A 14,410-nucleotide genomic window follows, 5' to 3' on the forward strand; every position below is an offset into this window, starting at 1 on the left:
CCTCCCTCCCTCCCTCCCTCTCCACATATAATATAGGCTGGCACTATTTGCCCTCCCCTCATGACACCCAGGAGAGCTCTGGTGAAGCCTCCTCCTCGAGGAAGAGGGCTCACCTGTCAACCACCAGCGCCCCCCAACCAGCCCTATCTTGCCAGCAGGCATCCAAGTCACTCCCTCATCCTTCCCTCAACACCCACCACTGTTAGGAGATTTAAAATTTCTGCCTCATTTCCAAAGCATCCAATCACCGCTCACCCGTTGGGCTTTGCCACCAGCCGATTGGGCACAGGGGACAGAGAGAGGCGGGAAAGGTTGGGAATATGCCCAGGATGATCATGTGACCTGGACTGACTGCAGCAGTGTGGCAACACAGCAGTGCTGAAGCAGCCGCAAATTTCCCAAATTTCAATCCCACGGGAGTCATGGGTTCTGGATTTTGGATGCATTCTGAAAGTTAGCCTGTTTGAGGTACCTTGGTTCAAAACTTGTTGCCCTATGACGCACCGTTTTGTCCAGCTGAAGGTTACAGACACAAGAGTTTTAGCAGTACATAGATGCCCCAAATCGATGGCAGGTAAGAAGGGGGGGTTTCCAGAATCTTTTGGGGACACCAAGTTGTGTGCTGATGCTTTGACCCAATAGCAAACCTAATATTTACATAAACAACCAATATATAAATGAGCAGAAGGGGTTAGGATCCTGGCCACAGGCCTCAACCAGCACAGTTCAGACCAGTGTTTCTCAACCTTGGCAACTTCAAGATGTGTGGATTACAACTCCCAGAATTGGATCAGCATTCCCCCATGCTGGCTGGGGAATTCTGGGAGTTGTAATCCACACATCTTGAAGTTGCCAAGGTTGAGAAACACTGGTTCAGACTAAGCAACGCTGCCTTTCAGTTTAGCCCACAGACTGCTGCAGAAGGACAACAGATTGGTTCCAAATTACAGGAGGCATTTATTGTAAAAAAAATGAAATGTTTACACCTCAGCAGAATTAAAAGTGTTTATTTTTTTGCCATACAAAGCTCTAAGAACTAAAGGTCAAGTATTGGTTAATGAAAAGCCAAACACAAATTCCCAAAAGGTATGTTAAGGAAAAGGCTGTACAACTATATACATTACAGTACTGTATTGATAAAATTAAAAAAAAAATACCGCTCTGTAAAAACCATTTGTGAAATAAACCACTGCCCCTTTTTGCATCTTTTTTTTTATAATAATAAGTGATATGCTTTAATAGGAAATAAATAAGCAAAGTATTGATTTTCTTCTTACTATTATAATCATATACAGGAATGCACAAACACATTTTGCGCAAATCAACCCTTGAGGAAGATTTAAGCTCTCTCTCCCCTTCCCCCAACACATGAATTTATAACTAAAAATTATCTGCACCAGTAAAAAAAAAAAAAGTGATAAAATCCTGGATTATACAAACTTCAGGCAGGCACAGCCTCGCATGTCTGAATGCTCCCAGATGAGAAGATTATCTTCTCTGCACTATTCCAGCAAATGTGACGATGCTGAATTTTTCATCCCGTTATACTGTATGCAAGTTTTTAAATGGGGGAAACGTTAAAAAAAATAAAAATAAAAACATGATCCTTGCAGAGGTGTGCCCCTTCAGTATGGGAAATTCATAAAATCAATGTATCCAAACCCAAGTGGAACACGTTCAACTGAAATCAAGTGTAGTTACTTCCAAGAAAAACATCCTTGGAATGATCTCAACCTGCTATTACCGTGTCGGTTCGGGGCTCTACTTCATATTAACCTCTTTTGTACAAATGTGGGGGGTTTTTTGGAGGGGTGAGGGTACTCTTTCCAATTTAGTAATATAATTTAGATACGTTCTTTCCAGAGCCAATATCCTGATCTTTACAGAATGGAAAACAGTGCAACAGAAAAGGAAAGGTTATTTCCTAAGGCAGTAAGAGCCAGGTGCTTAAGACAAAAACAACATGGTGTCGTTCAAAAAGGATCCAGCATGTTTCCAACACCATAAATACCAGACGCCAAGAACTTTAAAGACAGAATCACACTTGATCAGAACCCTTAACTTTGGAAATTGAAACTTTTTTCCTAGGACAAGCTAAGTACCTGAGAACAGGCAAATAGAGCTTTTCTAGGAAGACACACAGCTCTGAGTCCTTGTCGTCCGGTTTGCAAAAAAAAAAAGAGAGACTTTCAACAGGCACTGATTTAACTACTGATGACCAGGACTTTCCTGGGTTAGCACGTTCGGACTAAATGATTTTTTGTAACAGGCAGCTAAATGAAGAGAGCTTCTCTTAATTCATAAAACGCGATGGACACTTGGGTCTCCTGAACATGACAAACATACACAAGGTCAATTAGTAGTGAGGAATTTTTTTTTTAAATCCCACAAATCATTCATTTAAATATGCAGTGCCAATTTTAAAATACAATTTCTGTTTTTTTTTAAAAAAAACCTACCCATAATCAACTGTAGTCTCACCCTACAGAAAAACCAGTTTTTTATATCTATGCATACAGTCACTTCACTTTCTTCCATTATTAGAAACATGATTAACTATGCCCTTTCCTCATAATTTTGTTACGTGTCCACTTTTTTTTTTTTTTTACTCCACAGCAAAACTTCACTTCCTGGCCAGAAACACAACATTAAAAAAAAAAAAAAAAGGAAATGATGGAAAATTAAGGACTAGGAATGACTACTTTGAATATAAAATAGAGACTTAAGAAATTGGGAAAAGGAGAAGAAAAAGGTGATGGGAATAGGAGATTTTCATGACAAACCACCAACTGCTAACTAGCTCTATTCATCACAATCCTTTTCAATCTTCTATAAGGCCCCCCCATATATTATAATTTACAGAAAGGCAAGGCATTCTTTGACATAAAACCACAGACGACATGATTGTTGACTTGCTCAAATTGAGCGAGTGATGCGACTTGCTCAAACGGAGACCCTGCCTATCCCCAAGCACTTGAAAGTATATTATCAATTTGCAGCGGAGGAAAGTGTTACCGCAAAAAGGAAACTGAGGCTAGCACGTCTATGCCAAAGAACCTTTTTGATGTGGCTGCTGTAAAAATGAACTAACTAGGCTCTCTTTAAAAACGGTCAACTCGGTTACAGAGCAAAAGCGTCATTTGCAAGGCTGCTTTGGTAAGAAGCTTCTGCGCTGTTCAGGGCAAAATCTACAAAATTAGATTTCTCATAGTTCCCCCCCTCCCCCAGGAGTAAGACAGGAAAACCGTAACTTCATTTCAAACTGTCAACCTACTTTTCCACAGAAAAAGATCCTGATGTAATGTCTTCTTTCCATATTACTGGACATCCTGGCTGACCACCATACCAAGTCAAAAAGATGAAACACAATGGTCCAGCCATTGAGCTATTTTAATCATCGAATAAAAATGTAACAAGTGTAAAGTTTCCCTCCAAGAAAGGGTCTCCCTTCTCCTTAAAGATGGCCAGCTTACATTAGGAGCGTTTTACAATGCTTATTTCAAAGCAAAAAAAAGAAACACTTTTGCCTCTTTAGCCATAAGCTTGGTTTCTTGAGAAAAAGCATGATTTGGACCCTTAAAACATTCAGTTGCAGGAATGCACTGATTTCTATTTAAAAAAAAAAAAAAAGATCCCCCCACATCAACAAGAAAATCTATCCAGGTTGCTGTTTTGTAGTCACAATGGAACCATTTTCAGCATTAAAGTGCTAACATGAAAAAAAAACCATAGTAAGTGGTTCAAGAAGGAAATATATTCCTGTTATTCTACATCTAATGGGGAAAGTCTTCAAACAATAACTTTTCAGATTTTGATCCATACTAATAAACACTGAACACCTAACTTCCTAAACGTCTTTTCCTGTATTCAAGTATTGTTTTTTTCCTGACCAATCTTCATTCACAAGTTCAAAGATTACAAATATTCTAATATTAAAACACTACCGTATGCTAAAGGTAAAAGCACATGGACGTGTTCCATAATATGAGATGTTCTACAGATGCTTCCAAGCAGCCCATTTAAAAAGAAATATGCTTTTTCTCCTCTCCCTTTTTTAATGAAACAAAACATTTCTATCGACAATAGGTTCAGTAAGATTCTGGTATCACGAACTCAAATTCAGTACTCCCATCTGATGGGTTTTGTTTAAAGAGGGATTCATTTCCCTGCGGAACAAAGATGTCATCCCAGGTCATTGGCTTCGCTGTTGGGTTTGGTACGGGTTCCTGAGGGGTATCTTTTGTGGGACTGCCAGAATACACAAGGGCATTGTCATTCGCTATTGGGATATTGTTGGAGCTACCCGAAATATATGCATAATTTCTTATCTGCAAAGACCTACACGGATGCAAACGGTACAGCTTGGACTCGCCCGAAGGATCCTGGCTGTGAACCGATCTAATGTGGGTTGCCATCACCTGATAATTGATGAAACACTGACCACACGCCAAGCATTGGTACCGTCGCTCTCCGGTGTGATGGATTTCGTGTTTAGTGCGGTATTCAGCAAGGGGAAAAACCTTCTCACAGTAGCGGCAGGGATACTTTTTCTCCCAGGAATGAACGTTGAAGTGTCTCCGCAAACTTGTCAGGCAAACGTAGGATCTCCGACACACAATGCAGATATAGTAAACTTTTCCATCCATGATGAGCTCATAGTGATCGTCATGTTTTACTTTCAAACGCTTTCGGTTGGCAGAATCGTTGCCTGAAGTTCGGGGGACATCATCCAGCCGGACTTCTCCATCAGCCTCATTCTTCACCGGAATTACAATGTCATAGGTATCTTCGCCAATATTTGCATAAACTTTGCAACCGGTTGACAAGCCTTCTATTTCGGTAGCTTTGTCTAAAGTGATGGTCTTCTGCCCTTCTGTGATATGCTTTGGCGCAACACTTGCGGGAGTGTCCTTGAGGCTTCCGGAAAGAACATCTGAGATTTGGATCTTGAACTCGTTGGGCTGGGAGGCTGGTTCTGGTGGGAAGTTCACTACTTGCTTCTTCTGGGCTGCTGTGCTGTCGGCTGCAGCAGTAGGTTTTGGAGTAGTGGGCTGTTGGACCAAAGAACTGCTGCTTGCTGAGCCTGGACTGGATGAACCAAGGATGTCATCATCATCTTCCACATCTTCCTCTTCCTCCTCTTCCTCATCAATGGCATTGGTTTCCATGTCAGTTAAGGAATCATTGGTAGATGGCTGCTGACTCTCCTCGGGTATCGGCAATACCTCTATTTCATGTGATGAACCAACATCTGGTACAGCCTCAACCTGTGATGAATTGAGCACAAGAACATTTGGAGTTGCAGCTTTTGGAGCAGGGGGAGGGAGGGGGTCAACAGGCTTTTGGTTTTCAGCCAGATTTGGCAGAACCGTAGATGAGTCAAGCCTTGGAGTTGCAATTGCCACTGGCTGAGGCGGAGAATTAGAGCTGGTTTGCTCAGAGGATCCAGTGGGATTTGGGCAAGGCGGAATCTGGGTTATGACTTTGGTCTCCACAGAATGGTCCTTCGGAGGCACAAGCTCTGAGCAGAAGATGACGTCGTCATCTTCATCAGAATCACTAATGGTGATCTTGGTGGCATCACACTGCTCCCTATATAAAGAAAAGGATTCGGTAATAATAGGCTTCCCAAGTTTTACGTGTTGAGTCTCAGGTAGTGCTTGAGGTTTCTGACCTTTGGGGCCATTTGCCTCCAGGTTGGGCAGCTCTGAAGTGCTGGGGTTGCCATCAGAAGACATGTTCTTCACCTGTTGCAGAGGAGCACCCAGATCAGCAAGGAATTTGACCCCGAGCAATTGCCCAGATTTAATTAATTCGTCAAGCAAGTCCGATCTCACTCGGACAATTTTTGAGCTATAGATGTAGTTGAGTATTTCCGCAAAAACTTCCCCCCTAATGAAGTTCAGCTCAACTACTTGTCCTGCAACTGAGAAGAGTTGGTGAAAGTAAGTGCTTGAAGCCGAGAGGACATTTCTGTGGGCTCGAAATTTGCGGTCCTCCACAATAACAGTAACATCACAAAAAAGTCCAAGACCTCGCTGCTCATCCAAAGCCTTCAACAGCATACCAGAATACTGGTTGTCTGTGGCGGTTATGAGCTTCCTGGTCTCCATCCCTGGAACAAGAAAGAAGTGGAATCAAATTTCTTCCTACTACGGAAAAGTTCATTTTGAACTACAATAAAAGCTTTGAACCTGGAATGTCAATAAATGTAACTTAATTTTATGCGGAATAATCTTGCTTGGAATTAGCAGACAACTCTCACCATGGGTTTATGTACTACAACTAAGCCATGATGTACTAAATCTTGGTTTACTGAATAAATTACAACTGGCTGGATTCAAATTACATACTAAGATGACACCAACAAGTCACATGATGGTCTAGCTCAATGACCAAAAAGATCTAAGCTAATTAAAACTGTTAAGTTTCTTAACCACAGCTAGAATCCCAAAGATAAATTCTGTGAATACTGAATGACTCTCTTATTTTCGTATTAGCCTGACAGGCAATAGTGATACTAAAATATTAATAAAATAAACCTAGTAAGATTGTAAGAATAGCTATCTACTTTTTCCAACAGTGCATCAGAGTGGTGCAACATTTTTATGCAGCTGGTTCTAGATATTAACTGATCCAAAATTCATATTTGAAAAATATATGAATAATGAATATTGGTATCACTGATTAATTTATAAATGTTCGAGACTACATAAAGTCTTACAAGCAAAATCAATGTTATAACAGTTTAGCATCTCAGTGAAGGGAAAAATACTTTTTTAAAAAAAGCAAATCATCTACATACAGTATTTTAACCTTGTTTTCTTGAACTATTATCCAGGGGGATATAGATGTTTACAAGCTTAAGTATCAAGACAGGAAAAATCCAGCAGGTAAAATTGATACTATGACATTTAGCATCTTAATGCTAAATGCATATTCTTCTGAATTAGAAACATACATTAGATTTAAAAAAATACAATTGTTATTTGCAGCAAAGGGAATACCAAGGAGAAATAAGGTTAACAGGTCACTAAATTGCTACCTCTTTAAGACATAGCGTAAAAGAAGAAGTCACCATTTTCTGTAATTGTAGCTCTACAATGACCAAAGTACAGCTTTTCAGGTCAAGCTAAAAAGCCCCTAAATCATTTCATCTTCCAGGGAAATAAAGCACCAGGCTCAGCAATAATCAGGTATTAGGAACACACAGGTGTGAGGAATGCTGCAAGTGGTAACAAGATAGTAAAAGTGTTAACTGCAAAGATTGTTAACTAAGGCAGCTGGGAAATAAAAGTGCTGAGAAATCAAGATTTCTACAGAAGCAGCTAAAGGATTAAAATGGCTTCAGATATGGTTTCTTTAACCCTGTTTCAACTCAAGGGTACTACTGCATTTGGATCTATTTCCTCACCTATCTCACCTCACACATCAACATGCATATGTTGCAACCCAATCCATGAATCAGAAGTATATTTGTATTATATTTGCATGTCTATAAAGAGGAACTGTAGCCCCTCCCCTCTTTAGGCTTGCCTTCTCCTCCGGTACCGATCAAGAAAACCATTTGTGCTTCAGTAAAGGTGTGTTGATCTCTGCTTTAAACAAACTCAAACATTCCCCTACGTGATGCATGCTGCTCCCATTGTAATTTTACTCACTGTGCAATTAATAAAGAAACTTGGTTGCTTATTGCCATTCTAGCAGAAAAAGGCAAGGTATTTATTTAGCATATTAAAAGTAGGGATTGCTGATGGAGCCCAGAGAGCAAGAGAGAGCTGGTAAAATAAGAAATACAACTTGCAGAACCTGAAGATTAGTAAGATACCTTGACAGCCAATATAGGCATGATGAAACACACCCATGGATGAATACATTCAAAACAGAAGCTGGAAGCAGATCTGTATTTATTTCTCCACTGTATTCCCCAATAACTGCTAATGTGGAGTTGATGCCTACTGTTTCTGCTTCAGATTGATTGGAGACCACATGGTTGGGAAATGTTCCTGATAATCTCAAGAGATTGCTCCTGTGAGGATTCTCACAGGCAGAGAAAATATGATTTTAAGGAAGGGAACCATCATGGCAGAGAAAGAAAAGAGCTTATCATGCTAAGCTTTGGTTTGTTGAATGCATTGCAAATGGCTGGATTCATACATCATGCTAAATGACCCATCATGGTTTACAAACCATAATGCTTGTTTCTCCACAATGCACTAAGCCAAAATCACACAAACCGCACTATGAACAATAAAATGAGAAATATAGGACTTATAGGTCCTGTTGACCAGGAAGAGAACCTGGTTCCAGTGGCTTTAAAACAAGCAGTGGTGTCAGGCTCAGCCCAAGAACAACGATGAAACAGTTCAGTCCAGTATAGTTCCTTTATTTGCTTACACCCTCTAGACAGAATCTCGCCAGACTAACTCTACACCACAGCAACCAGTGGATATACCCCGTGATACTCTAGGGAGGGGCTAGTCTAAACCTCTTCTTCTCACGGTCTTGCTGTGGACTGAGAACCCACTTGCCTTGTCCCCCTTTCTGGAATGCACTCCCTCCCTCCTGATAGCCTTGATCTCCCATACCAGTCTCCTCCTTGCAGATACCTTTCATTACAAGTGGTGAGATCACTTCCAAGAGAAAAGATCTTGGCTCTTAATTGTTATAAACTATATGCTAATATCTGTTTCTTAGACAAGAAGCTCAAGTGGGTAGCTTGGAATCAGCCAAGCTGTGGGACTTTTGCCACAAGAGAGAAAGGGTATGTGTATGCCTACATGCCACTGTGTTACTTTTTCTTGAGTTCTGCACATTAAGTACTTCTGCTTGTCATTCCCTGCCCCTGTGAAAAGCTTTACGAGTCCTAATGCATTGCAAAGGAGACTATGAAGTATGCACTAACTGCCATCCCTGCTTTCATGGCTTCCCCTGGTGCTCTCTGAAGCAGCCCAAAACACAGGCCAGGTCTGATATAACCGTCCTGGCCTGAAAAAGCAGGTTTTATCACCCCAGAAGCAAGCTGCACACCCACATACTGTATTCGTTCCTCACCCCTCACATGGCCAGCTTCAAGAAAGATCGTTTGGTCATGCCTAAACAAGCCTACAAAAAGCAACCAACACTTGTGTAAATCGTGTTGGGAAACACAGCCACATATTTCTTTAAAAAAAAAAAAAAGATATTTCCCCAGTGCTTATTTTCATTACAGGAAAGGTTTCATCCGCCACTCTTAGATCAAAGCACTTGATCAGAGCATGTAAGCAAAGAAGAGCAACTTTAGCTGTCAAGCACAGAGAATGATCACAGAGACATTTTCTCAAACGGGAACAAGTTTCTGCTGGAAGAAGAGAAATGCAGAAAGTCTTCCGAAATCTTGGCTTGCTTCTGACACACCTCTGTATCTTATGGCCACTGATCATGTGATATCAAATTGGTATCTTATGGCCATATTCACACATTTTCCCACTGTGCTCCAAAACTGAAGGCTGGGAGGAGAAAGATCAATGATGCATAGGAACCTACAGGTAGTTTTGGTTTTTATATATTGAAACTGTAGTATCACAAGAGTTCTGTAAGGACACCTTAAGCTAGGTGACACCATGCTCTTCAGTAGTACAGAAAGGGTAGAGAAAGGTGTGGATTTTTTTGCTTTTTAGTGCAGTTCCTGATATACAAATTGGAAACAGGAAAATGAAGATGCAGTTGTGGCATTTTTGAGAAAAATGAATGGGGAAGGAAGGAGGGAAGCAAGACCAGAAGGCTGGGGATTCAACAGAAAGAAGGAAGGAAAAACCACCCCAGTTGGTAAGATAGAGATAGGGTGGAACAGCAGGAAGGAGACAGCATGAAAAGAAGAAACAAAGATCTGGGGAGGGAGTGACCACACGTAGATGAGAAATAAAACAGATTACAATTGGAGGCTCTTAATTCACTGCAGTGACAGTGGAGATGTCCTGTCATAATGAAGTCTTGACTTGATCAGAAGGATGATCAAGGATTGACTTCATCAGGATGACTACAACGGGGAGAGACTGGGTGTAGGTTTTTTACCTGCTAAATGGGAGGGGGGAGTGTCCTTGAAGCACTTCTGACCTTTCCTAATCAGAACAGCATTAAACTGTATTCCAGAGTAATCAGGAACACATTCCTTTAAGGTCAGGCTTAAGGAAGGACAAATCCTAGGAATGCTAACTCTTGAGCCTACATAGGCTGTGTTCACAGATTCCTCTCTGACTCCATCAATCTGCTGCCCCACCTGGCAGCCCACCACCTCTCCAATCCAACTCCCACCACTGGCTGCAGAGGATAGGAATTGTAACCTAAAAGAACTGGAAGAGTTGCAAGTTAAAAGGCTGGTCTACAAGGTCTCACCAGGACCACCATCACCACAAACAGAGCCAGGATCTAATCTGGCCAAGTAAGCACCTCCAGATGTCTTAGGATTACAACTCCCTCAGCCCCGCTGGCTGGGGATGAGGGGAGTTGGGGCTCCCACCTATCTAGAGAGCACCCAACTGGAGGGAAATCAAGAGAGCAAGGGCAATGAGTCACTGTTGGGTAGACAAGGAATCCATTCCCCAGACTTAAGATGTCGACTCTTCTCCTCTCTCCATCCTGAGCTAGTCCTGAAAGAATCTCTGGCCCTACTGGCTGGGGATGATGGCCACTATAGTCCCAATCCACCAAGATGTCAAGCTGATCAGTTGGGGAGGGGGGAACAGGAGAGGCTTTCCAGAACTCCTCCATGAGTGCGCTCACCACTCCCGCAACCCCTCCCTAGCCATGCTGGGAACCATGGGAGTCAGAATCCAGCCAAGTAAGTTTTGGGGACAGAGAGATTTTCAGGAAAGTGCCTCTCCTGTGGCTAGAAAAATGGATATGGAAAAAATGGAAGAAGCTGAGTCCAGGGCGGGTTGATGGGAGAGGATGAGAATAAAGAGATTTTCTGGAGCTTCCCTCCCTGCTTCTATTAATTCTAGGGGCTGTGCAAGATGGGAATGGGAGTCCAGGCGGAGAAGAAGAGAGGAGCTTCTCCCAAGAGGCTAAGCAGCCCTAGCTCGGAAGATGGGTCCTGTGGTCACAATGCACCTGCTGGAGGACCTGCCCTGCCTGGGGCGCGGGGCGCGGGTCGCGGGTCGCACAAAGCCTGCCCGCCCCCGCCCCCGGCGCGGAGCCGACGCTGCTGGGGAAAGACCGGCCTGCCGTACCTCCGCTCCGCCGCGCGTCTTCGGCTTCGGCTTCGGCTCCGGCTCCGGCTCCGGCCGGCTCCCGCACGCCCCAGCCCCGCGTCCCTCCGCCCGCTCGGCCGCCAGGGAGCGCTCTCGCCGCCCCACCGCAACGCCTCCCCGCCCCTCGACTCTTCCCGGAGCCGCTCGGCGGCCCTCGTGCTCCCCCCGAGCGCCGCTCGGCCGCGCCCGGCAGCAGCCGAGGAGGAGGAGACGGGAGCCGAACGCGCTCGGGCGCCGGCGGGCGGCTCCGGAAAAGAGGCTTCGGGAACCTTCGGCCTCTGAGCGCTCCGGGGCTGGAATCCGAGCCGCTCCAAGGCTTCTCCTTTCCTCCAAGGGCGCCGCGGCTGGAAGGCGTCCCGTGCAAGAGGCGCCCACGTGCAAACGCCCAGGCACGTGGGCCCGGGCGCCGGGGCGAAGGCTCCAGGCTAGGGTCCCGGGTCTTTCAAATCTGCAAAACTCTCCCGCACGAGTTCCCCCCCCCCCCCCACTGCATCCGGGGAGATGGAGCGGGTGTCACTCTGCAGACTTGGGGGTCCTTGCTGCACGACAGCGCTGCTCCAGAATAATCGGGGCAACTTCCTTTAAGATCAGGCTTAAAGGGGTTCAGCTCCTAGGAATGTGCAGAGTAACAAAACGCGTGAACTTGCATAGGCCGCGTTCATTCATTCATTCATTCATTCATTCCTCACATTTATATAGCCGCCCATCTCACGAATGTGATTCTGGGCGGCGTACAGCAAAAACGGACCATAAAAGAAACGAACGTTAAAAACTATTCCATAATAAAAACATTGCAATTATTTTAAAAGACTTGTTCGTGTGCACTAATTAAATCTTTACTGTCTGTTGTCTTTATGTCTCAGCATATATTACTCTACAGCATGAACAGTGTTCATGAATCTCGCTTTACAGACTTTGTCAGAGGTCTTTCAAATCCAGAGGTGCACTATTACATTTTACTTTATACTTCCCCTTTTTTTTAAAAAAAAAAACTAAGTTACTAATTGTTTCCTCATGAGTTGGAGAAAGTTAATTTTTTAATTCTTTTCCCCCCTTTTTTTTAGAATCCACGTTCACAGATTATAAGAATGTATGTTATTTAAGTTAACCCAATATTCTAGGTTTGCATGACACTCTGAACCCTACACTTAAAATGCTCATACACATTTCTTCAGGCAGATCAACATCCAGTTGTTGGGTCTAACTCCTGCCAGCAAAAGGGAAAGTGCATTAAAGCAATTTGTTATCCTTTGTTTTTGATATGCTAAGGCTCAGGTCTAGCATATCAAAAGCAAGCCAACAAATCTTTAAAAGGGGCTTCCAGAAGCAACTCTTGTTGAAGTACTAACAGTTCTTATCATTAGTCCTTCATCTCCTACTGTGACCTAGTTTATCAGCCTGTGTACAGTATTCAAAGACCCACTTCAAAGGCTGTCACGCTTGTATGGCTGATTAACTTTCTCAGCTTCCAGTCTCAGTTCAGCACTGAAATTCTGACACATTATGCTCTCTGCAAAATGCATACGCCACGTGTTTCCCCCCAAAAACTGTGTTCTAACATGATTCTCAACCACAAACCAGCCAAGCCCTATATTGTACAAGCCCAGCCTGTGTGGATCCTGTCAGCCCAGAGAATAATTCTGGTAATAGGCAGTCTGTGCACAGGCTGTATTATATGAAATATCTTCCTTCTGGTGATCTTGCTTTATTTATGTTCATTGAGTTTAGCTGGTTGTACAGAACGTTTAAATGGCCAGTTTTATCGTGTGCTGCCCAGAGTCCCTTCGTGTGAGATGGGCGGCCACAGAAATAAGTAAATAGAAACAGAAATCGGGAAATAAAGAAATGAAGTGGTGGGCTCCGAACGACAGCAACTTTCGATCCACTAGGAACTGTTTTATGTTAGCCGCCAGCACTCTTCCTATACGAAAAAACGGGCCCTTAAGAAGGCGCTCCCTACAAGCATCGCCCACTCGGTCGCTCCAGCTGGGTCCCACAACGAAAGGTGCAAAGGGGAAAGGCCGCGGGTCATCCACGCCGCGGGTCTCCAAGCGAGGTGAAGGGGCTCAGGCCTAAATCTCCGGGGGGGGGGGGTTTAAAATACGGTGGCCTCGCACCTGCCCCACAGGTGGGGTAGCGTGCAGGGCCGACCCACCGCTCCCCACGGTCTCCCGGCGGAGGGCAGAGCAGCCCCGCGCGCATCTGGGCAGGACCCGGGCGACCTCGGCTCGCCGGGCGCGGAGGGACAGCGGACCCGCTCTGGAAGGGCGGCGGGGCGGTGACAGCAGCCCGGCGGCGCCTCTGTCGCCTGGGCGCCCGCTCGCCCCTTGGGCGGCAGCGAAGGGCCCGGGCCGGCCCAAGCGGCGCCGAAGCAGGAACCCGGGGGAAGCCCGGCCCGGCCACGCGTCCTCCGCCGCCCGCCCGCGACAGCCCCGAGGGAAGGCCGGGCCGGCATCTCTGCCCCGCGAGGCTTCCCCTTCCCGGCTCCCGAGCGCCCACCGGGGCCCCGAGGAAGGCAGCGGACGGCGGCTCTTACCCGGAGTCTTGCCGCCCGCCTCGGTCATGGCGCCAGGCTCCATCGTCTCTCACGGGCGGCAGCCCATCCGAGCACAAAGGAACCGCCTTGCGGAACTCCGGGGAGCCGCGCCAGGAGCGCGCCGGACGCTAAAGAGCGGCGCACCGTCTGGAAGAGGCGGGGCGGCCTCCTCCCGCGGCCGGAGGCTTGGGGAGGCCGCCAAGGAGGCTGGAAGTCTTTGTTTTTAACAGCGGGAAGGGTGGACGCGGGGTTCGGCTTAGAGCTCGGCTTGCAGCGCGTGGATCACGGGACCGGAAGCGGGGGATGGGGAAAGGGAAACGGGCGGACGTTTCTTTTTCAGCACTTCCGCGCGCGGCAGACCAGTGGGCGGGCTGTACCCGGAAGGAAAGGGTCTTGCGGAAGAAATGCCTTTGTAAAGAGATACGCGCTCCAGGCTGACCAACCCAGGTATCCCGCAAAGGCGTTGTGTGACAGCGCTTGGAATTAGCAGGGCCCCGCGATCTAAGACATGGGAGCCCGCTGCAAAGATTTGAGAGAAGAGCCGCTTTTGGTGACGCGGGTTGAAGGCAGCGGCGCTCAAGCAACACCGGAAGTGAGTGTCGCGCGCCTCTCTACCCTTGTTTGCCTCTATGGAAAGAAGTGA

The 14,410-nt window shown here is 45.5% G+C and overlaps 1 protein-coding gene across 2 annotated transcripts; it reads right to left on the reverse strand.

The window, feature by feature from the left end:
• Positions 1-1,402: 1,402 nt before the first annotated feature.
• Positions 1,403-14,149, reverse strand: ZBTB33 (zinc finger and BTB domain containing 33). 2 transcript variants are annotated; one of them, XM_088151733.1, is made up of 2 exons: positions 13,768-14,149; positions 1,403-6,115 (listed from the first exon to the last, which is right to left on the reverse strand). In XM_088151733.1, exons 1-2 carry the CDS (start codon positions 13,808-13,810, stop codon positions 4,089-4,091), a joined length of 2,070 nt encoding a protein of 689 aa, XP_088007859.1. In that variant the 5' UTR covers positions 13,811-14,149; the 3' UTR covers positions 1,403-4,088. The 2 variants fall into 2 exon arrangements, with proteins under 2 accessions (XP_088007859.1, XP_088007860.1); XM_088151734.1 differs by lacking the exon at positions 13,768-14,149 and adding an exon at positions 11,211-11,289.
• Between the last annotated feature and the right edge of the window lie 261 nt (positions 14,150-14,410).

This window comes from Python bivittatus, unplaced genomic scaffold (assembly GCF_059951505.1).
Source record: "Python bivittatus isolate LINGU-HERP-01145 unplaced genomic scaffold, Pbiv_v1 ctg000670_np1212, whole genome shotgun sequence".
In the NCBI taxonomy this organism is placed as follows: domain Eukaryota; kingdom Metazoa; phylum Chordata; class Lepidosauria; order Squamata; family Pythonidae; genus Python; species Python bivittatus.